Source organism: Bubalus bubalis, chromosome 9, assembly GCF_019923935.1.
Source record: "Bubalus bubalis isolate 160015118507 breed Murrah chromosome 9, NDDB_SH_1, whole genome shotgun sequence".
NCBI lineage: Eukaryota > Metazoa > Chordata > Mammalia > Artiodactyla > Bovidae > Bubalus > Bubalus bubalis.
The window spans coordinates 29175492-29200401 of NC_059165.1; the positions used below are offsets into that span (position 1 = coordinate 29175492).

The following is a 24910-nucleotide window of genomic DNA, read 5'->3' on the forward strand; positions in this document are numbered from 1 at the left end:
AGCTAAAATTTAATGATCCTTATATGCCAGCAAATTTGGAAAATTCAGCAGTGGCCACAGGACTGGAAAAGGTCAGTTTTCATTCCAATCCCAAAGAAAGGCAATGCCAAAGAATGCTCAAACTACCGCACAATTGCACTCATCTCACACGCTAGTAAAGTAATGCTTAAAATCCTCTAAGCCAGGCTTCAGCAATATGTGAACCGTGAACTTCCAGATGTTTAAGTTGGTTTTAGAAAAGGCAGAGGAACCAGAGACAAATTGCCAACATCTGCTGGATCGTCGCAAAAGCAAGAGAGTTTCAGAAAAACATCTATTTCTGCTTTATTGACTATGCCAAAGCCTTTGACTGTGTGGATCACAATAAACTGTGGACAATTCTGAAAGAGATCGGAATACCAGACCACCTGACCTGCCTCTTGAGAAACCTATATGCAGGAAGCAACAGTTAGAACTGGACATGGAACAACAGACTGGTTCCAAATAGGAAAAGGAGTTCGTCAAGGCTGTGTATTGTCACCCTGCTTATTTAACTTATATGCAGAGTACATCATGAGAAACGCTGGACTGGAAGAAACACAAGCTGGAATCAAGATTGCTGGGAGAAATATCAATAACCTCAGATATGCAGATGACACCACCCTTATGGCAGAAAGTGAAGAGGAACTAAATAGCCTCTTGATGAAAGTGAAAGTGGAGAGTGAAAAAGTTGGCTTAAAGCTCAACATTCGGAAAACTAAGATCACAGCATCTGGTCCCATCACTTCATGGGAAATAGACGGGGAAACAGTGGCTGACTTTATTTTTGGGGGCTGCAAAATCACTGCAGATGGTGATTGCAGCCATGAAATTAAAAGACGCTTACTCCTAGGAAGGAAAGTTATGACGAACCTAGACAGAATATTCAAAAGCAAAGACATTACTTTGCTAACAAAGGTCCGTCTAGTCAAAGCTATGGTTTTTCCAGTGGTCATGTATGGATGGGAGAGTTGGACTATAAAGAAAGCAGAGCGCCGAAGAATTGATGGTTTTGAACTGTGGTGTTGGAGAAGACTCTTGAGAGTCCCTTGGCCTGCAAGGAGATCCATCCAGTCCATCCTAAAAGAGATCAGTCCTGGGTGTTCATTGGAAGGACTGATGCTGAAGCTGAAACTCCAGTACTTTGGCTACCTGATGCGAAGAGCTGACTCATTTGAAAAGACCCTGATGCTGGGAAAGATTGAGGGCAGGAGGAGAAGGGGATGACAGAGGATGAGATGGCTGGATGGCATCACCAACTCGATGGTCATGGGTTTGGGTGGACTCCAGGAGTTGGTGATGGACAAGGAGGCCTGGTGTGCTGCGGTCCATGGGGTCGCAAAGAGTCGGACACGACTGAGCGACTGAACTGAATGATCCTTTACTTTATGTCAGTTATTCTAACTGCTTTATTTGAATTCACTCATTATTTCTCCAACAACTTTACATGATAGGTACTTTTATTATGCACGCTTTCTGAAGGAGGATCCATTGCACTGAGAGTTTGAGCAGCTGACCAGTATCACACAAGGTCCGTGTTCTTCTGGTTTTTTGTTTGTTTATTTTTAACCACAGTACTATACTGTCTGGACCCTGGAGGAGGGCATGGCAATCCACTCCAGTATTCTTGCCTGGAGAATCCCATGGACAGAGGAGCCCGGCAGGGGTGGCAAACAGTTGGACACGACTGAAGTGACTTAGCAGCAGAGTACTATCTGACACCTGCATTGTTTCTCTCCTGCCTTCTTGTCTGTGTTCATTCCTTTGTATCACCACGTCTGCCATCCATTTTTTCAAACTGAAAACCTGGATCTTTTAAAATACTGGTGTCTGCTTTCAATTTTTATTCGTTTTTCTTTCCTCTTTTTACTGCCAGAAAAGTGTCACTATCATCATGTTACTGAGTTGCTTCATATCTTTGAGACATATAGTATCTATCAACTCAATCAAATACACTGTGGTATAGTTCCCAGCATTCTTGACATATTTTCCAGAATTCCCAGCAACTGGTTCTATCTCATGTATCCACTGTTTCTTCCCCTGTTTACCAAGCAAGAACATTTCCTGTCTTCTGTAGTTCCTTTGTATTTCATTGCTTTCTTAGTTTTTTGTTTTTATTCTGGTCTGTATTTTTATTTATTTTTATTCCTTTCTATAAGGAATACTCTTCTTCAAGACTCAGCTTAACCATGATAATCTTCTGTGAAGTTAATCCCAGCATTTGGTTGTTTTTGTCTTACTGTAGGTTCCTGTAGCACTATAATAAGCTGTTTTCTGAATTACCTGTGCCTTTGGTGAGGTGATCCCTGGGTTGGGAAGATCCCCTGGAGAAGGGAAAGGCTACCCCCTCCAGTATTCTGGTCTGGAGAATTCCATGGACTGTATAGTCCATGGGGTTGCAAAGAGTCAGACATCACTGAGTGACTTTCACTTTCACTTTGGTGACACTGGTCTCCTGGGTATTGCAGAAAGGACTGGGACTTCTCTGGGATCACCTAATCAGAGCTGCATCGGGGGGTTAGTGTGTGTGGGATGGGTTGCCATGCCTCAACTTGGGCATGAATACCCATGGTTTCTCACAAAGAACGTGAGATGGTTTCATACCCATGGTTTCATATGAAGAACGTGTAATATTTTTAACAAGGCAGTGAAATACACTATAGTTTATAATAACTTTTCCCCCATCTGAATGGTGTTTGTTTCCTTCTGAGATCTCTTTTTTAACTTTCCACTTCAGTGCAGTTTTGGGGGCTAGAATGCACACAGGATAGTTGGTCTCACCCCATAGTTGTGTTTTTACCCTTACGTATCATACTTGATTATATGCAGTACCTTACACAAGCAGATAATCATTCTTTCTTTTCCACAGTAAGCTTAAGAATAGAATCTTACATCCTGCTTCACTCAACTACATCTGGCAAGTGTCAAGTCTAGAATAGAAACATAATAAATATGTTTGTAAATTTCAAATGGAGGCTCCCTATATTACTGTACCATGATAAATCTATAACAGCTAATGTTTCTATAGCCGTTCTCATCAGCTAATGTGTACATTTAAGCTGTGAACTTTCTGTACTGTTTTAGCTATCCAAGTTTTAAAATGTAGGACTTTTGTAGTTCTGATCTAAATAGCTTTCCACTGTGGTTTTACATATTTATAAATATGTATTTTCAGTTTCTAAAAGTATATAATTCTGGATAATTTTTTAAATTAATTTTATTGCTTTGTGTTCAAAGAATATAATCCATATTATATATATTCTTGGCTGTTCTGTGCCTCTTTGTGGCCTAGTTTGTGATCCTTTTTTTATGAATATTCTAAGAGTGTTTGGAAAAGAGTGTACATTTTCTGTTTGTGGGTTCAGGGTCTTAGAAGTGTCCATTAAATCAAGCTTGTTAATGGTGGTCAAATCTAAATTTTAATTTGTTTGAATATATCAGTTCCTGAGAAGACTCAGTCTCTCACTGAGATGATGAATTTGTAATTTTGTTACCCAATTTTTTTGCTATGTATATTTTAAAGATGTACTGCTAGATGCATTAGAATCTATATAATTTGCTTGTAAATCATTCCTTTTATTCTTAAGACCCTCTTTATCTGATGCTTTTTGCCTTAAATTTTATTTTTAGACAAAATATCTAGTTTTATCTAGTTGAGTAATCACCAATAGTGATTTCACAAAGAAATAAATGGCTATTTTATGGATCCATTTTCAAAATGGTGTTTAAAATGGAGTTAACTTAATGGTTATATGTGATTGGCAACCATATATTAGAACTTGATCTTGAAAATGAATTATGTGGTCATCTTACAGTAGTCAAATTACTATTCAGATGAAATGATACTAAAAATAAGTTGACATTTCCATGTAATGGCACCACTGATTCATGTTCATCACCTGCAGTGAATGCTAACATGAAGATTGTATAATTTATTTCACTTTAGTGTCCTTTAAAACTGTCCAAGCCTATTTAGAAAATAGCAAAGCATGTACCAGCCACATTGACTTCTGTCAACTTGTCTTCCAGGAACTTGATATGCTTGCTTGACATAAAATAACATGGGCTAGTTTAGATTTAAAATATTAATCCTATAAGTGACATAACACTTATTTTAGCCAGAACAAAACATGCCATCATAATAGCATGGATTCTGTTCAGCTGTTTTTTACTGACCACACACCAGGCATGACTAAACGCTGTGTAAACAAAAAGAGGAAAACACCTTTGATCTTTTAGGGCTAAGTATTTTCAAACTGAAAAGAGAAAATCTCAACGCAACATGGTTGGTACTACAAGAGAATTTATGCAAGAGTTACGGAAACCATAAATTCTTATTCATCATTTGTTAATGAAGGTATATACTGCTATAAGTACATCCTCAAGGTAGCGATCAATTGTTTTCTCTATAAGAAAATGGAAAAGAAGGACTTAAATGAAAAGAAGTGTGTTTAAAATTCAGTATCAATAAGATTGTTAAAGTAGGTAGGGTGTATGGAATTTCCTCTGTGGAAATATTCTGTAAGAGCCCAGTTATTAGTAAATAAACGTTCTCACTGAATGTCTTACATGTTCTAAACTGAGCTGATGCTTCTCCCTCCCCTTGTCACACTTTGCCCTCCTAACCTGACGCACATCAGGTGCTACCCATCTCGTTGCATCCTCACATTGCTTATGCCAGATATCTGGTCATCCATGACACGTCCTTCTTCCTTACTCCCATTTTGTTGGCCTTCATCAGTCTTGGCAATTTTTAAATTTTGAAACATATTTTTTTTAATTTTATTTTATTTTTAAACTTTACAATATTGTATTGTTTTTGCCAAATATCGAAATGAATCCGCCACAGGTATACATGTGTTCCCCATCCTGAACCCTCCTCCCTCCTTCCTCCCCATACCATCCCTCTGGGTCATCCCAGTGCACCAGCCCCAAGCATCCAGTATCGTGCATCGAACCTGGACTGGCAACTCGTTTCATACATATTATACATGTTTTAATGCCATTCTCCCAAATCATCCCACCCTCTCCCTCTCCCACAGGGTCCATAAGACTGTTCTATACATCAGTGTCTCTTTTGCTGTCTTGTATACAGGGTTATTGTTACCATCTTTCTAAATTCCATATATATGCATTAGTATACTATATTGGTGTTTTTCTTTCCGGCTTACTTCACTCCGTATAATAGGCTCCAGTTTCATCCACCTCGTTAGAACTGAAGCAAGCTAGATGTCCATCAGCAGATGAATGGATAAGAAAGCTATGGTACATATACACAATGGAGTATTACCCAGCCATTAAAAAGAATACATTTGAAACATATTTTGAATCTATTCACATTTCTTCTCCACTGCTGCCCAAAGACCTCAGCCCACCATAGTGCTACTTCAGAAGGAATCTTCTCTTGCTCCCTCTGTTTCATTTTCTCAAGGGAGCTATCAGAGTTACCTATGTAAAACAATCAATCTGATGATTGTATGCATCTATCTCAAAACCCTTTGTCAACTTCTTATTGGCCTTATGATAAAGTTAAATTCATCTCTCATACCACACTTTGGTATGAGAGCCACACTGACCTTCCTTACTATTTCTTATACTCTGCCACTCTCTTGCCCATCCTAGGGCCTTTACTTTTCAATTCTTTTAGTTTGTAATAATTTAACCCTGTTGCCTCATTTTGCTCCTTTATCACCAACACTTTCTTCAGTTATCTGCTTAAATTTTACTTCTAGGGGACAGTCTGTAATCCTCTAAAGTACATCTCCTTTTTTTCCCTAGCATTTATCACTTTGGTAAATAAATATATAATTGTTTACCCCTCTAAATCATAAGCTCTTGGGAACAAGAATAAAGTCTACTTGTGGTGGTGGTTTAGTCGCTAAGTCATGTCCAACTCTCGCAACCCCGTGGACTGTAGCCTGCCAGGCTCCTCTGTCCGTGGGTTTCTCCAGGCAAGTATGCAGGAGTGGGTGGCCATTTGCTTCTCCAGGGGATCTTCCCAACCCAGGAATTGAACCCAGGTCTACTACACTGCAGGCAGATTCTTTACCAACTGAACTATAAGGGAAGCCCAAGGTCTATGTGATGTAGTATCAAACATGTAGTGGGCAAAAATATTTGTTGATAGAAGATGCACTAATAAGTGAAAATTACGAGGACAAAAAATTGATTTAAAAATATAAGTAAACCTGAAGCATCTCAATCATGTCATCACTTTAAAAACTTCAAATTTTTGCAATTGAATTCAAAGCCTTTTTATGTGGAAAGACTGTCATATTAAAATTTTTTAATCAAAATTTTACCCTTATTAACCATTATTTACAAAACACTGGATCAAATGAATTTTGCCTCCTTCCAAAAAGCAAATTAACTGTTTAAGGGTAAACATTTCTTATCTTGAGACTATCCAAAAGAATGTGTCTGAAAGCAGAGAGTTCCCTAGAAAGAATTACAAATGGTTTAAGGGGTGTTGGCATACTCTAGAGCCCACTACCACTTTGTAATGTAAGATTTTGTGCATTTGTTTTTTTGTTATTGTTGTTAAAAAGTCACACTAGTTCTTTGTGTTGAACATATACTTAACTATCCTTCTCTAAATATTTTAAATAACTCAATGTTGTACATATTTTATATCAGTGACCATCAGTGATTACTATTAATACCATTACGTTGCAGTTGAAGGTTAGAGAAAAAGAATGGTAGGTCAAGTTTAGCCAAAATGTTATCTTAATCACTGCCTCATGAGATTTACTTTCTTTAATTTAAAGCAGATCTTTAGCATGATTTTCTTTACCTTTCTCTGATCTAATAGAGAGTTCCAGTTATTTACTGAATTTCTCATTTTTAGTCTAACTATTTTTATAGGTGCTATTTTTAAGATCTTTGATAAGGCATTTTTTATATTATCTCTCCACCAAAACATTACACAGATATAAAAGCTCCCTTTGCAGGTATCCCTTAATTTGTATTTTTATATGTATTAACACACGATAGCATTTTGTTTTGTCTGTGGCAGCAATTAAATACCTCCAGACCTAGTGGCAGAATTAGTTTAAGCCAAGTTAGACTTTATGTTAGTAAACAAAGATTTAGAAAACTGGTTCAGTGACTTAGCCCCTGTTTGTAGTTTGGAGGCCATAGAAACAAATATTTTCTTACTATCATTATTTTTATTTTGTGACTTTTATAATCCATCTGTTATACTACTTTTAACAAAACAGTAATTACCATCTTTTAAAAGTAAACAATAATATTTCTGTTCAAGTTACTTTCAAGTTCTCTTTTTATTCATAATAACTTTTGGAGACATGAGATAAATGTTGAAGCTTAGAAATTAACCTTTGCATAGACATCATCCCAAAATATTGTGATGTAGTGAGATAATATAAATTTTTTCACACCTATTAAAATTTCTGCTCAAGTGTATTTGAACTATTTGGATAAAATTTAAGAACTTTTAAAAATCTGTTGTATTATATATACATGGTTTCAGGTCCATGCTAATAATGGACCTGAAAAAACTCAAAAATACTGACTTTACATTTCTTCCTACAAAAGCTATAAATTACAGAAGAGAAAAAGATATTTCTCAGAAGCTGTGCCTTTTACATAAACTTTTTAACTGACTCTTATGGGATATGACTTCTTAAAAGATGAATATAGAATGGTTATCTTCCTCCTGGAAGAATTAAATACACAGAGATGACAGTGATTCTTGCTATTGATACAGAGCTATACTTCCATGACTGTAATTTGTTCTGTGACAAAGTTTTAAAAAAAGAACTTCTTAAATAGATATTCTGCAGTCATGGAATCAGAATAAGCGTGCCTTGGATTCTAAGACAAGCTACTATAAGATGAGAGAGGAAGCAATTGAGAGAGGGTGTATAGCAGATCATTGAGAGGGAGTCAAGACCGGTGAGTAGATCTGCCATGGACATCTTAGAGACTGATAGCAGGGAACAGAGGTATGTGCAAATGGTCATCCTTAGGATGCTAGAGAATGAGTAATGGGAATGTTCAGCAGGTGGAAAAAGCTGTGCATGGAGAGGGGGAGGGTGATGGCAAGAAGCAAGGAGTGCATGTCTAAACAAGCTAACTCTTGGTGTCAAGGGAATCTAACTGCAAAGACTGATGACTCAACTGTGGCAATAGAAGTCCAGTGGCAGAACATACTTGCTCAGAATGAATATGAGGAACAAACTCAATATAATGTTTTCTTATTGTCTCTAAGGCATTGAGATGCTAGTTAGATGGGACCTGGCACTGAAAGCTCAGCAAATCAAAGTAAGGAATGGGCTTTTTCCTGGTATAAGGATGGAAGCTGGTCCTAGTTTCTTTGAATCAGTGGATAGGGTCAGGGACCATTAGCAAAGTTGATATGATGGTGAATCCTAAATGATGGTTTCAGTTGTCTTTGTATTTTCCTGTCAGTGGAGCTAGCTTGGCTGGAGTCTTGGTGGGATTGGGGATCCTTCAGTTAATAGTTAAGGAGCTGTGTCCCTGTGGCTAAGAAAGTGGAGTTAAGAGTCCTGGCTGGTGATTATAACTGGAGAAAAGACGCTTCCTGTGCTGTTCTTCTCACTGTGCTTCCTGACTCTTAACTGTGGAAGAGAAAAGCCTGAGACATGATTCAAAGCCACTAAAAGATTTGTGAGACCAAGAATACCACAAAACTAAACTTTGTTCAGTTGGGAGATCGGAAAGACAATTCATTTAATCAAAGTTATAGTATTTGCAAATAAGCACTATGCAACAGAGCAAATCCAATAACCTCTAAGAACCCAGAGAGTTCCCTCATTTCTAGGTGCCTCCTGGAAAATGTTTTTCAAAATGAAATAGTAATTTTGGAGGAAGGGTGTTATTAGTTTTCTATTTATGACAACAAATTGCCACAAATTTATTAGCTTTCAAGTTTATTATCTCACAGTTCTGTAGGTCAGAAGTCAGGGTTGACTGGGCTGTTTAGGTCTCACAAGGCTGAAATCAAGGTCTGGGCCTGCTGGGTTCTTATTAGGAGGCTCTGAGAAGAATCAGCTTTCACACTTAAGTAGGTTGTTGGTTGGTGGTAAAATTCAGTTCCTTGTGGTTGTAGGAATCAGCCAGAGACTGCTTTCAGGTTCTAGAAACCACAGTGTTCACAGGCTCCAAGGATGACCCATGAGTATTTATGGGGGGCTAGTCTACCATGCTGCTAAGTTGCTTCAGTCGTGTCCGACTCTGTGTGACCCCATAGACGGCAGCCCACCAGGCTCCCCCGTCCCTGGGATTCTCCAGGCAAGAACACTGGAGTGGGTTGCCATTTCCTTCTCCAATGCAGGAAAGTGAAAAGTGAAAGTGAAGTCGCTCAGTCGTGTCCGACTCTAGCGACCCCATGGACTACAGCCTACCAGGCTCCTCCGTCCATGGCATTTTCCAGGCGAGAGTACTGGAGTGGGTTGCCGTTGCCAGGAAAGCAATTTTTTGCCAAGGGATGACTTTGATTGTCCAATTTCTCTTACCATAAGAATAGTTAAAATACCTAGACCCCCAAACTGGTAGAAACCTAGGGATTTTTTTTTTACTGAATCAATAGTGTAGAAAAAAGACAAAGGCTTCCAGCTTTGAAGTCAAAAAGGAAAAAGTAGGGCAACGACCAGAATCAATAACGGTTAAAAACCGAACACTTTTTCCTTGCTTTTCCTTTAAACTATGGTATTTTGAAATACCGCTTAAGGTTATTTTAGTAAGCGTTTGACTAAAATGTCCCCATTTTGTTTCATTTTTAAACAGAAAATTTTATATGCTATTTGAGTTCTCATCACAACTCATAATTTCAAGGAGTATCATCATACTAGGTTCAAAATTCTTTGTGATCAAAATGAATCTGTGCAACTTAGATCAGCCCCAGGCACATAGTAGGTACCTAATATTTGGGTTGCATGTACGGATGCGAAGATAGCACCTGGAACTAAATTGTCTCAAAGCAGATTCTTTATGTCCGCTTTTTTTCTTTTTTTCCCCTTATAAAGTTATTGAAAATATGGAAGTAGAGAATAGTTCATGTAGTGGTGCAGTTCAAGTAGAGAAGAGTTCCCTCAGTTCATCTTAAGAAGTACAGTCTTATATGTATAAGCTGAATTATTTTACATTACTGCAGCCTAACTTCATTAGCTTATTTCAGGTTTTCATATTTTTTCTACATGTTATTTTGAAAATTTCAAGGGAGAGTTTAGAAATAATACAGTGAATACTCAATACCCCTCACCCAACTAAATCTGCCAATTTTTCAGCCATTTTTCTTATAATCTACCTTTTCTGATTAAAGTTGAATAGAGAATTTAAGGAAGCTGATTTCTGAACTATGAAATATGATGGTTTCTGCTGTTTTGAAAATTAACTAAATCAAAGTCTGCCTGCTAAAGTATTCTTTAGGAATGAAATCATCACTGTGTTTATCAGAGTCCTTTTGCATTTCTCTTGCACTTAAAACATATTTTAGCATCACTAGCTGCTTCCCTTCTATTGCCTATCATATTTCCCATGCTTCTTGCCTTTTGTGTGAAAAAGGTAGCATTTTATAGAAATTACCAGCCAAATCAAAGCACTTTTTTTCTTCCGCATGGCAAACATTAGCTGTAATGTTTAACATCAATTCTTTTACATTCTGTGTTTCTGAGTACTCAGGAACTACTTTTGATTTTGTTTTTAATGTTATTTTCTGAGTCTCACCCTCTTTTGGAAGCCTAAAGAGTTTGAGTATTATACCTTGGATAATTAAGTTTTGTGAAAACTACCTATAAAATAGTTTTAAAACAAGCCTAAAACAGTAGTCCATGATGCTGGTTCTCTGGACTCTTCAGGGGTGACTGAGTGGAGTGGACTAGAGTAGAAAGCATGTGACACTAAAAATGAATTTGTGAAGACAGAGCAAACTAATGCCCGGCAATAATGAAAGTGATTTTTAGATTGTTTCTAGGATCTAACTTTCCAAAACAGAACAACTGGTTCATCACGGTCTGAAAATTAAACTGTTTTATATGTTATTGAAATAAGAGGTCTTTTTTAAATTAGAAATGTCTGCATTTAAACTTAAAATTAGGGATTAGGTTTGTCTTAAGTTATTAATAGCATTTGGTCTTGTTTTTATAGCTATTGACAAAACTGGCAGTGTGTATTTTTAACCTATTGTAATTTTTATTTATATTACAAACAGAAACATGAAATTTCAGAAAGTGTGTGAACAGTTTATCAGTTATAACATTCTAACACTTAATTTTTTGTATCCACCATCTTTGATAGATAATTTTTTACCATTTTCATAATTATAATCATATACCCATTTCTGTATTTGGAATGTTTTTAATAGTAGTATATCATAAATAAGACCTTCCCTGATGGCTCAGATGGTAAAGAATCAGGAGACCCGGGTTTGATCTCTGGGTTAGGAAGATCCCCTGGAGAAGGAAAAGGCAACCCACTCCAGTACTCTTGCCTGGAGAATTCCATGGACAGAGGAGCCTGGTGGGCTACAGTCCATGGGTTGCAAAGAATCGGACATGACTGAGTGACTAACGCTTCCTTTTTAATATCATAAATAAACTCCTGTTTCCCAAATAATTCCATTTGCAACTGTGATTTTTGATGGTTGAAACATTCTGTCACTTATTTGTGCTGCAATTTATAGAAGTATTATATTATTATTAAATTTGACTATTTTTTACGATAAATTTATGACAGTGAACATGTTTAATGCACACTGTTTTTCTCATAGTTCACAATTTATACTGGATAGTATCTGAAAAGAAAGATCTTAATCAAAATGTATTACTTTTTATAGCACATGGTGTATGCATGTGAAGTGCTTTCTACAAGTGTACTGACCAGTTTTCCATGCCACTATTGTTCAGTTGCTAAGTCATGTCCAAATCTTTTGTGACCCCATGAACTGTTGCCCATCAGGCTTCTCTGTCCATGGGATTTCCCGGGCAAGAATACTGGAGTGGATTGTCATTTCCTCCTCCAGGGGACCTTCCTGACCCAGGGATCGAACCCACATCTCCTGCATTGGCAGGCAGATTCTTTATCACTGAGCCATCAGGGAAGCCTTTCCACGCCACTATTAACTTGCTAAAATCCTGTCCTAGCATGATTTCTAAACATATTTCCGAAGTTATCAAAAATATCGTAACTATATACTTAGATGCTAAAAACATTTGCAAGATTTGCCAGATCTTTTCTTTACATCTATTAACTGAAAAAAATTTCCCCTCAACTTTTGTAATTAGAAAAAAATAACCCAGATACAATCACTGAAAAGGTTCACATCTCACTAGACAAGAAATTTAGAGATCAATACCTATGGAATTGAAACACTGGGAGTTAGAAATATCAGGAAAGCATCCATCATATCTTTAGAAGAGAAAAACAGTTTACATCCCAAGGAACAAAAATCAGATGGCATCAGACTTCTCAGCAACATTAATACCAGACAACAGTGGTACAGTGGTGTCTGTAGTTTTGATGTGAGTTTAAAAAGGTATTTGCACATATGAGGATTTGGGAAATGGTATTCATACATCCTCTAGCCAACTAAGAAATGTATGCAAATTGCAACTCATATGAGGAGCACAGTTATGTTATTTTAAGCTGAAAGGGAAAAAACTAGACAAAATTGGAGTTATTTTTTATGTTGAAAGTATAAAACTGATTATAAAACTGAATGTAGAGGTAAAAATTATTACTGAAAGAAGAGGTGATTAAGACAAAAATTTATACCTAAAACTCTAGGTGTTTATAATGAGGGTTAAGAAATAGAAGAGGGTAATGTAGAATAAGAGAAAGCCACCTTCATTTTTCATAAAGAAAGGTAAACAGTATTGTTTGTATTAACATTAGTACCTTTAAAGCTTAAGATGGAGAAAAGTTTCTTCTTTCTTTTTTTTTTATTTTTTATTTTTTTATTTTTTATTTTCTTCTTTCTAGCTTTAAAGGACATCTCATTAGATGCATATTAGAGGCCTTTTCTGCTGACAAGTGGAACAGTTAAACAAAATATAGCATAAAGTTTTAAAATAAATGGATGGGAGATGATTTGATATATGAGCACACAAAAAGCTGAGCTTGAAATATTAATTTTAGGACAAATAGATTCAAGGCAGTGATTATTAAACAAGAAAAAGAAAAATTAAATGGACAAGCAGTAGTTGTAGGGTATTATATATATATTTGAAAGAGCAAGAGGACAAAAATTAGGGACAATATAAAGGTATTTGGCAAATGGATAAAAATGTAGACCAAGAACATGGATATTTTATTAAGTATTCCTGGAATATTATGAAAATCAACCATTGATTAGGCCATATAAAAATTATTCAAAAGTTCCTAAATACAAAAGTTGTGTATCTTGCATGCATGCTAAGTCAGTTCAGTCATGTCTGACTCTGTGTGACCCTATGGACTACAGCTCACCAGGCTCCTCTGTCCATGGGGATTCTCCAGGCAAGAATAGTGGAGAGGGTTGCCATGCCCTCCTCCAGGGATCTTCCTGACTCAGGGATGGAACCTGCATCTCTTACATTAGCAGGCAGGTTCTTTACCACTGGGAAGCCCATGGTATGTCTTACCTGGGCACACTTGGGAAACTAGAAACTAAAAATGAAAATAAAACCTCCATCCATTTATAAATTAAAGTATATCTTTGGTTACATGTACAAAGTTTGATATTAGTGTTCTCATTTTTTTCTAAATCATCTAATCAGTATAATTTTGGTTTCCAGTTATATCCAGTAACTCTTTGGAAAATTAAAATTGTATTTATTGGATGATCTAGGGAAAAAGCCATGAATACCACCATCAGACCTTGCAGATGCAATCAAGGATAAATTCAGAGCCAAATTTACAGTTTCATATTATTTATCTTTTTAAAAAAGAGAAAATATTTACTAATTTATTAAAAAGTTTGAAAATAAAAACTTTTTTAAACAAAGGAAAGTAGAAAAAAAATTTTAAGAGTAAAATATATTAAATAGGAAAAAAAGGTGAGTTAATAGAACAATTCCTGACAAAGATAATGATGACAATGATGAGAACACTCATTCAATTTAGGAGAAAGCAAGTCAGCCTCTGTTAAGGACCAGCAGTTCAGGAAGTCAGGCCAGGCCAGGTAGGCAGGCTGTGCTCCAGAGTCATCCAGAGACTAAGGCTAGCGGGGTCTCCGCCATTGTTCAGGGCATTGGTCTTATAGGCATGACAGAAATTGGATCTGCAATTTAAAGTAAGTAGGAGAAGGCAATGGCAACCCACTCCAGTACTCTTGCCTGGAGAATCCCAGGGACGGTGGAGCCTGGTGGGCTGCCGTCTGTGGGGTCGCACAGTCAGACATGACTGAAGCGACTTAGCAGCAGCAGCAGCAGCAGGAGGCATCCAGAAAATGATGTGTACCCCTTTTGCTCACATTAGTAGAGCTTAATTCTTGGTGAGAGCAACGGAGACTGAGCAGCATCATGTAGCTGGGTTGTGGTCCCTGGCTACTTTTCTATTATCATGGGAAAAGATGAAGGACAGATGTTGGTGGTCTACTTGCACGCTCTCAGAGCTGCTACAGAGGACCTTTTTAAAACATGTGGAAGTAGTGTGTATATGAATAAAACAAAAAGTCCCAAAGAAATGAAGTTTTCTGGGAAAAGATAAATGAACAGAATTGAAGTAAATAAGATAAAAAAATATAAAAAATAATAAGGACCATAATTACTTCCAAAATTGCCTTTGTATTCAGGCAGTTTTATCACTGCATATTTTTTAACTTCACAGAGTAGATAAACACCATATTATGTAAATTTCTTCAGAGCATTGCAAAAGAGTTTGTCATCCAGTCCATTTTGAGGAAGCAGAATAATCCTAATGCTTAAATTTGAAAATATAATCTAGCAAGGAATTTTCTAAACCTGTCTCATTTAGAAAATAGATATGAAGATCCTAAATAAAACATTATAGCTAATAAAATTATTAGCCTATTAAAAGGATCATCCATAATAATCAAGCATGGCTTATCTCAAATACAATGATGGTTTAAGAAAACTGTCAATATATAGTACTTATATCATGCTTCCCAAAAGAAAAACTAAATAACACCAATCAAATATGAAAAGGCAATGTGTCTCTTATTATTCCTGACCTTTGAAAATTGTTTAAAAAACACCAAGCATAGAAATATTTCTTAGTATGGTAAAGAACATGTCTTCAACCAATAGCCAAAGTATTTAACTGTGCTCTGCATTAAAATTATGAAGACAGAAAAACTACTGCAGAGCCATGCTTAACCACGGTTTTGATTTCTGCAATTTTTGTTATTCACAGACAACCAGGATCTGAAAAAAATTAAAGATTCAGAAATAAGCAACTCATAAGCTTTAAAATGCACACTATTCTGAGTAGTGTGATGAAGTCTCACCCTGTCCTGCGTCATCCTGCCTAGGACATGAATCATTCTTTTGTCCAGCTTAACCCACCCATTGATCAGTCAGCAGCTGTCTGGGTTATCAAATCCACTCTCATGGTATCACAGTGCTTGTGTTCATGTGACCCTTACTTTGCTTATTAATAGTCCAAAGCACAACAGTAGTGATGTGAGCAATTCAGATACACCAGAAGAAGTTGGAAAAGGCTTCCTTTACGTGAAAAGTTGAAAGTTATAGACTTAATAAGGAAAGAAAAGCAGTCTTATGCTGAGGTTGCTAAGATCTTTGGTAAGAACAAGTCTTCTATGAAATTGTGACAAAGGAAAAAAGACATCTGTGCTGGTTTTCACACCTTAAACTGCCACAGTGCATGATGAGCACTTAGTTAACATAGAAAAGGCATAATAACATTTGTGGCTGGAAGACATGAACAGGACTTCAGCAAGAGATCCTCTGAACCAGGTGATAACAAGCCATTTTCTGCCAGTAAGGGATGGTTACACAGATGCAGGAATAGGTTTAGATCAAATAATATAAAAATTACAAAAGAGCTGCATCTGTTGATGAAGAAGCCACTGCCAGAAATGAGGAAGGAAAGGAGAGAGACCACATTCATAGAACTTTTATCACAGTATATTGTTATAATCATATTATTTTTAGTTATTGTTGTTCATCTCTTACTGTGCCTAATTTATAAATTAAACTTTAGCATAATTATATATGTATAGGAAAAAACATATACAGGGTTCAGTACTATCTGCAGTTTCAGGCATCCAGTGAAGGTCTTGGAATCTATCCCCCATAGACAAGGGAGTCTACTGTATCAACAGTTTAAATATTTCTCAAAACAATACTTGTATCTGCCTTAAAAATAGCACAAATGTCTTATGAGTAAATACCAATAATCCTCTGCCAGGTCTCGTCCTACTCATTTCTTCCAATTTCCAATAAGTATATCACTATTTTAGTTTCTGTTATTACCTTCACAATTTTATGTATACTTTAAAGATCATTTTCCTTTTCTACCAAATGTAGATTTTATGTCTTGATTCCCAGTTTATTCCTAGGCAGCTGGTTCTGTACCATCCTTAGTAACTAAAACTGTTAGTTATTTAACATGTATTTTATAATCGACTGCATCCTAGTTTTAATTTTAAGCAAAATTTTATTTTATGCCTGTTGTTTTGAAACTTTCTTACAAGAGTATATACAACTTTTTTTTTTCCTACCAGAGGCTACTAGTGATAATAACTAAGGTTAAAATAAGAATTCTTCTAGCTTTTATTTTAGATTGTTAAAAAAGGAAAATATAAAATAACAGCATACCTCACTGTTCTTTACACTCAGAAATAGGGAATTAGAGAATGAAAATAGTATTAAAATTCAGTTATATAATAGCATTGAAGAGAAAATGGGAAGTGGTGCTAGACACATATACAAGGGAAAAGTAAATAACATGAGGAAGGAGCATAGGTTGGCTTGTGCCTTGTTGCAAGGTAGAAAGATATGAAAACACAAAGTCCAAGAAAGGAGACTTAAATATATAGCAACATGAAGACTTATTTTGTGGTGACTCTTTAAAGTTTATTGTAATATTTTCCTTGGGAAAGCAAATAATTGTTCCATAATTTATTTCATTTGAAAATATCAAATTTAATATATTGTGTTTATAAAAAGTAAGTAAAGATAGTGATTTAGGAAAATATTTTTAAAATTAAAAGTAAAATTTTCACTTTCAAAAAAGCATTGAAATTCAAGTCATGTGGCAAAGTAAGTTAAGAGCAGTTAGAAAATACAAACCTGAAAGTATATATTAAAATCATATAAATTAAACCAGTAAAAAGAAAAATGTTTTAATGGTAATTAATATTTTTACATTTGCTCCAAAAATATTCACTTAATTAGAAGAAATATTTTTAAACCATGTTATTTATATGTCTGTCTTTTTCACAGGAGAGAGAACATAAAAAGTCAACCCTAAATAATTGCAGATATATTATATATAAAGGATTTTCCATGGTATTCTAATGGGAATTCACACAAATCCAGTGAAGCTAATGCTTTGTAGTAGCTCTTAGTATAATTAAATTATTTGCTGTCCTTTTGTAATTCAGTCACCACCCCCACCCCCAGAATAATACATACTTTACAAGTTAGAACCAACAAAATTTTTGTGGATCCTCAAGTCATGAGATAAATTTGTCTCGTGAGTTGGAAGTAAATTTGAAACAAGTCTCAGAAATTCCAGCCATGAAACCCAAGAAATGCGGTATTTCGCCCTTCTACATAAAGCTTTAATCCCTAAAACCTGATTCTTCTGTGGCTTACAGTTTCAAAGCATGTTTTAATATTATTTGTATTGCTACTGTATATAAATGAGCAATTTAGGTAGTTTGAAAAATACACTGTTTTCCAATGCTTAGAGTAACATTTACTGTGTCTTTTTAGTGTTTATTATCAGACTAGTATTTGTTATTGATTACCGTGGTGTACCAAATGGTCCTCTAAGCTTGAGTCCACACAGTACAACAAAGGGAGCAATTATCCCTTGTCAGTAAATCCCAGAAGAATGGATGGATAATTCAGCTCAAAACTGTGATCCACAGAGTGAAGTTTGGACTGAAATGCTCTACGCTAGTGCTTTGTACTGGGTAAATAAACTTGATAATTACTAGTATTCCGTTCACTTCAATTTATGTCCTTAGGCCAAGTCTAGAAGTTGCTATTACACCAGAAAACCAAAGCATCATGCTCTGTACTAGAATGTGGCTACAAAACTATTTTCAAGACATCTCTATTGTTATGGCCACAGTATATTATGAAAGAAAAATTTTCTAATAGTTCTTATGACACTGTAAAGGAATAGGTGCAAAATATAAATATGTAAGACATCTTTAAAATGTAGGAAGGTGATCCCAATGACAGAGTAAGAAGCATATTTAAATCAGTCACCATAATTTGATCCATTTGTTTGGCTGATTCATTCATTTCTGACTATTCTATTTAAAATTATAATTCCTACTCTCTTAACTGGGAACTCTCTTATTTCTTGCTTTCTTTTTCTCCATAGCACTAATTGTGTTTTTCCCCCTTCACTAGAATGTTAATTCCAAAAAGACAAGGATTTTTTTTTTTTTCTATTGTGTCAGCCATTATGTTGTAGAGCTTGATAAGAGAGTCCTGGCAAGATATATTTGGATTGAATTTATTAAATAATTTTGAAGTCATAAAATTAAAATTCAAAAAGTATTTCAGATTTAACTTGCTTAAATCTTCTATGTCATTTGTTTCATTTTTAAATACTAGCTTAAAAAAGCCCTTATAAAACATATACAATGAAGGACTTTGAAGAAAAAACTAGTATATTTTATACCTTTTAACAATGTAATTCTCCCCCACCTCCAAGAAGAGAGAAAAAATAAAGGAGCCAATGACAACCTAACATCTTTACTTGTTAAGTTTTAGTTTTGATACAAACAAATATTTTTCCCTTTAGATAGGCAAAAGCTTTTTTAATATACTTACTGTCCTGTGCTGTGCTCAGTCATGTCCAGTTCTTTGCAACACTGTAGACTGTGGCCTACCAGATTCCTCTGTCCATGGGATTTCCCTGGCAAGAATACTGGAGTGGGTTGCCATTTCCTCCTTCAGGGTATCTTCCCAACCCAGGGATCGAACCTGTGTCTCCTTCAGCTCCTGCGTTGGCAGGCAGATTGTTTATACCACGGAGCCACCTAAGCCCCAGTATACTTGCTAGGCAACAAGAATTACAAGAGAATAGCATATTTGTACAGCACTAAGCAGTTGCAGCAATTCACTAAATTCTGTTTTTTTCTTGTAAACTGGCTCAGAGTTGTAGTGTACGTTTCTATAAAAGCAAAGGTGAGTGTGGTTTACAAACTTGTCTCTTTTAAGTAAGTTTTTTCTTACAGAAAAGGTTTCTGTTCTACAATTAATTAGAACAATAGTGACACCCTATGTCTAACTTTTAGTACTAAGAGCAACTTCCCCATTATAGTAATTGACTGTCAAAAGATGTAGATCAAATCTTTCTTCCTAGATCTGCCTGTAACCATATATATTTAACTAAAAGAAGATAAATGTTTGGTAAGGTTTTCTCTTACTCTAAAATTGTATATGAAAATTTTATACTAGTTAAAATGAGAAAGCAATTTGCCTTTAATTTTTTTTAAAAAACACAAGTGTTGATATAAAATGCAAATTACAACAATATGTGACAAATGGTATGTATTCAATTAATGTACACTTGAATGAAATTGCATGTTTTTGTTTAAAATGGGATAATAGATTGATGTTTAATCTTAATACCTAAGAAATACTATTTCTTCTTTAATACTTAAGTGTTTTATCAGAAGTTTAGAATTTTGGTGTTCATAGGTAAACAACACTTTAGATAACCAAGTTTAAATCTAGGTTTTCTCGGGAAAGACCAAAATCATTGGCCTTGATTGATAATAACTTCCAGTACTATAGAATAAACATACTTTAGTATATTATCAGTTTATATACTGGGAAATATATGCTGCAAATATACTGAGATATTACATCTTCTCATGGAATATTAATGCATGAATGAATAAACTGATGGGAGATAAGTATAACAAATATACTAGATCTTGGATTTGAGTTACTTTCATAACAGAACTGTTGGATTCATACTGATCTGTCTTTAATATATTTCTGATCCCTTCTTGACTGTTCTTGGGATTTGTAATGTATCTAAACAGATTGAGGGATGAAATCCATGGTTGTAAAGTAGTTGTATGTATTACTGCTCTATGTAAGAATTAAATCTAAAACCTTGACTCAATTACGAAGAGCCTATCCCAAAGTTTTTCATATTCCTATTTTATGAAGCTGTAGGATTCCATGAAATCATTTGCAAGTAAAGTAGACTTTGAATTTTTCAATCTGATTTTTTTATAATCTGTTTATATGAGACTAATCTGTGCAAATCTAATTCCTTTCTCTTATTCAGTCTCCTAATTACTTTTTCATCCTCACCACCCTACTTCTGCTATCTATTTTGGCTACCAATTATAGTATTTATATTAGAAAGTGAATAAAGTGAGTGTTGCCACCTATAGACAGAGAATTAATATAAACAGAGTTCCTTTTTCCATCTCGTACAACCATCATTTTCAAACTTGTTACTTATTTACCTATTGGTTGTTGCCATTTCATAAGTCTTTGCCTTAAAGCATTTATTTAAATTTCTATCATTTTATCATAATTGCCTTTTATATATCACTCAAATATAGCATCTTATTATAGTTTGTAACTTTAAAAAGTTTTAAAGAGATCTGTTTAAACCAAATAACTTAGTCGTATACCAAAGTAACTACTATATCTTACTTTATCTCTGGAGTGGGGAAAATTACCAATATTTGTTCCCAGGAATGAAAAGCTTCCCTTCCTACAGTCTGTTATCATCAGTCTTTGGTTTTGTGCCTTCTCTGTAATGATATAGGTTTGTTTCTCCTTTATTCTTTGCAGAGTGCTGCAGCAGCTCCCAGTCCAGTGCTAGGAAACATTCCCCCAGGAGATGGCATGCCAGTAGGCCCTGTACCACCAGGGTTCTTTCAGGTACTCAGAGCAACTCTGACTAGGACTGTTAAGGCATAGGAACTCCTGTTCAATTTTATTGAAAGATACAAAGGAGAATGAGGCTATTGTGATCCTTAAAGTAAACATAATACTGTCAGCCAAGTCTTGATTATTCAGAGATCTGTTTTAGTGTGTAGATTAGCCCTTCCCTCCAGTGTTTTATTTGTTGTCCAATTTTTATTCGTGTATTTATTTTGCCATTTCACTGTTCAAGTAAGAAAGGTGGCTTAAGTGCAAATTAGCCCATTAAGCTAATGTGGTGAAGATTTGGTGGAAGAAAAGGCTAATGGATGAGGTTTTAGAATAATACATGGATTTTAACTATGTAAGCCATCCATATCTCCACAGACCAAAGATAATCAAGATTTGGCTGTACTTTCACACTATGGCTAAATCATAACTTATTCATTTATCAAAATTATAGGCTATAACAAAGTATTTTTGTTATAGAATCATTTTTGTGGCTTTTAAACTGAGATTTTTATCAATATCATTACATAACATAAAATCAGATTTTAAAATGCATATGTTAGTATTTTACATTTGCAACAAGCACATTTATTTTAGCAAAATATAATAATGATTTTTTAAATTACATTACTTTTATGGCATCCACATTTAAATCTGACAGTTTTCTAACCCAAACCAATGTAGATTCTGAAGTTTAACTACATAGTTAATTTTATAACACCCTTTGAGAAAATTAGGAAGAAATTAGGAGTTAGAGCTATGATTGGAAGGCAGTATGGGAATTAATGTAATAGGCAATATTGTTAATGAATTACATTGGGTACTTATAAACTATTTTGTCACTTTTGTGTTTTGTATTTTCAAGATTCTTGAAAATCATGTGTTGATACATACCATCATTACAGAGTAGATCAATGTACTTATAAATGTGAAAATAGAAAAATAAGTAACTTTCCACAGTACAGCAATTGAATAAAAAAGTCATAATTAGAACTGAGTACTAACTCTGAAATGTAAAGTCCTTTAGGATATGCTTATTTGTCTGGCTACTTTATATTGATATTCAAAGTCTTAGAGCTCACATTCTGTGGTGAAGCACCTTAAAATATAGGAACATATAATTAATCACTATTTAAGATAATAAAACCTAACACTTAGTAACTGCTTACTGTATGCCATGTTTTTGTTCTAAATGTTTCACATGTATAAACTCTTAATCTTCACAATAACCTAAGTGTAAAGTAAATCTTACCATTCTTATTGCACAAATAAAAAAACCAAGGCACAATCAGCAGTTTGTACAAAGTCAGAAAGTCACAGGACTGGGATTCAAGGCAAGGCTCTCTGAACTCCTGCCCTGGACTTTACCATTTAAAGTTCATGTTGTGTGTGTGTGTTAGTTGCTCAGTCGTGTCTGACTCTGGAACCCTGTGGACCATAGCCTATCTGTCCGTGGGATTTCCCAGGCAAGAATACCGGAGTGGTTTTCCATTCCCTTCTTCAGGGTATCTTCCCAAGCCAGGGATCAAACTTGGGTCTCCTGCATTGCAGGCAGATTCTTTACCTTCTGAGCCAATGTTCATTGTTGATCATTATTCATAAAATATTTCTAGCTCATTTTATGTGTTTTCCTCATGCTAAGGATAGATTGGAGTTAGGGAGTAAATCAGAAGAGTTTACCTACTTACAAGAGCTAGTAGAAGCTCTCTAAGTGGCACTTAAAAAAAAAAAAAAAGAGGATGAGTTTGGAAAGAAGCCAAATTCTTCCTAGGGTCAAGCAAAGATGTATAAACCTATACATATTCATTTTCACATTTTGTAGAATGAGCCAGTCTTCCCTTACCTGCCTTCTGCCTAAGTCTTGGTAAGAGTAGTTGAAACAGAATTAATTTTTGTTTTAATCCAATTAGATAAACATTTGGCTCCCAGTAGACGTCAGGCACTATGGCAGGCATCTAAACATGAATGTGTCTATATGTAGCTTCCTAAAGCTCACTGTCTAACCAGCGAGGCATTATTGACAATAAATAACTGTAATATAGCAAGATATATGTTGAAACAATGTAAAGTTCTATGTTGACCTAGAGAAGAGAACTATTAAGTCTGCCTGAACTAGAGCTAAAGGTGGTTTTGAAAAAGTTTTCCAAGAAAACAATCAGAGGAACAGTACTCTAGAAAGTGGGAAAAATATAAGCAAAAGCATGGAAGCATCAGAATTACCTATGCAGAGGTGTTCAGCGAAATATGAATGGACAGTAGAGGAGGGAGGCAGGCAGGAATTCCTGGAAATGAAATTGGAAGATAAACTCTAGCATCTTGAGAAGGGCCTTGTGTGCCGTGTAAAGAACTTGAGTCGTTATTCACTAGGCTTGTAGGAGCTGTTGGACATCTCTAAGAAGGGCAGTGACCAGAATTCAAACTATAGGGTAGATTTACGCTTTGTTAAGCACCTGTGATATAGTTGTATACAAAATCCCTGCCCTTAAAAATGTACACTGTGGTGAATGAGAAAGAAAAGGCAATTCAAATTTAGAAAGAAATGGCTATATTAAATGAGTAGTGTGGGTTTTAGAGCAAATCAGAAGGCCACCAAACTCAATCTTGGGAGAGTCATTGTCAGAAAAATATTGCCAAAACAGTAAATAAATCCAAGTTGGCATCTAAAGATGATTAGGCAAAGGAAGCAGGGAGAGATGAAAAGAACATTCCAGGAAGAGGGAAAAATAAATTATGAAGACCCAGACAAGAAAGCAGAGACCAAATAATTCCCCAAAACTGGAGCTTAGTTATTAGCTAAAGAGAGAATGACTAGCAATGAAGCTCCAAAGGAACCCTGAGGGGCCTTGTAGGTTAGTTAAGAGTTTGAGCTTGATCTTAAAGGCAGTAGTAAGCTATTGAAGGGTTTTAAGCTGGACGGAGGCCTATTCCTATTTGCATTTTTTTGAAAAATCACTCCAGTTATAGGATGTAGCGAGGATTGCAGAGGGACAGTTTTGAAAGTAGGGAGACTATTTAGGGGGGCTGTTACGGTAATCCACATGAGATTTGATGATAGGGACCACAAAATTTGAGGTGGGACCTCCAATTAAAGATATCCCGTAGACCAATGAGCATAAAGGTTTGAAGGCCAAGACAGTGATCTAGACTACAGATAAAAGTTGCAGGATTGTCATCATATCAAGGACCTGAAGCCACAGGTGTAGGCTGACTGTTCAGGGAGAAAGTACAGAATGAGAGAGTATAGGGATGTGTACTTGAGCTCCCAAAACACTAACACTCAAAAGAAGAGCGAAGGCAACAGAACCCGTGAGAGAGGCTGTCGCAGGGGGTCAGCTGGATGGCAGTGACAGTAGCTCAAGAAAGAGGCTCTGTGGACCCCTTAATATTTAAGAGCAACGGCAGCAGCACTGGGGAGGAAGAAGCAACGCATCGTTATGCTCACTAGGCATTAGTTGATTAAACAAGTTGGACTTGCAGAAATCAAAGATGATTCTGAGGTTCCTACTTTAGACCCTTGGAAAACTTGCATGTCTTTATCTAGTTAGGAAAGATAGGAGGTAGAAAAAGTTGTAAAGATGCTTAAGCATGATAAACGTCATCCCTTTCTATCCAGGGACACCATTCCAGCTAATCCTTTAAATATTCATTTTCCTTATTCGGTAGGCTTAAGTATGTTCAGTCTCCCTAGAAATGCCTCTCTGAAATACTGGAAAACTCAAGTCATCAAACCTTTTTTAAAAAGCAGCAGTATGTTGTCTTTGGTACATATCATGATGGGCTCAGGGTCTGTTTCCTAAATATCAACATCACTTTCCTGTCCTTCAGCATGATTCTGGCCACAATGCCTGTTAATGGAG

At 35.7% G+C, this 24910-nt stretch overlaps 1 protein-coding gene across 4 annotated transcripts in view; it reads left to right on the forward strand.

Annotated features, from left to right (window-relative positions):
* SSBP2 (single stranded DNA binding protein 2) overlaps nt 1-24910 on the forward strand; it is a 315423-nt gene that overhangs the window by 203984 nt on the left and 86529 nt on the right. For 2 of the 4 annotated variants that reach the window (XM_025292260.3, XM_025292261.3), the window contains exon 5: nt 20973-21062. The exons of the other annotated variants lie outside the window; for them this stretch is intronic. In XM_025292260.3, coding sequence (XP_025148045.1) covers nt 20973-21062 — 90 coding nt within the window. The remainder of the gene's footprint in view (nt 1-20972; nt 21063-24910) is intronic. 4 annotated transcript variants of the gene reach the window in all.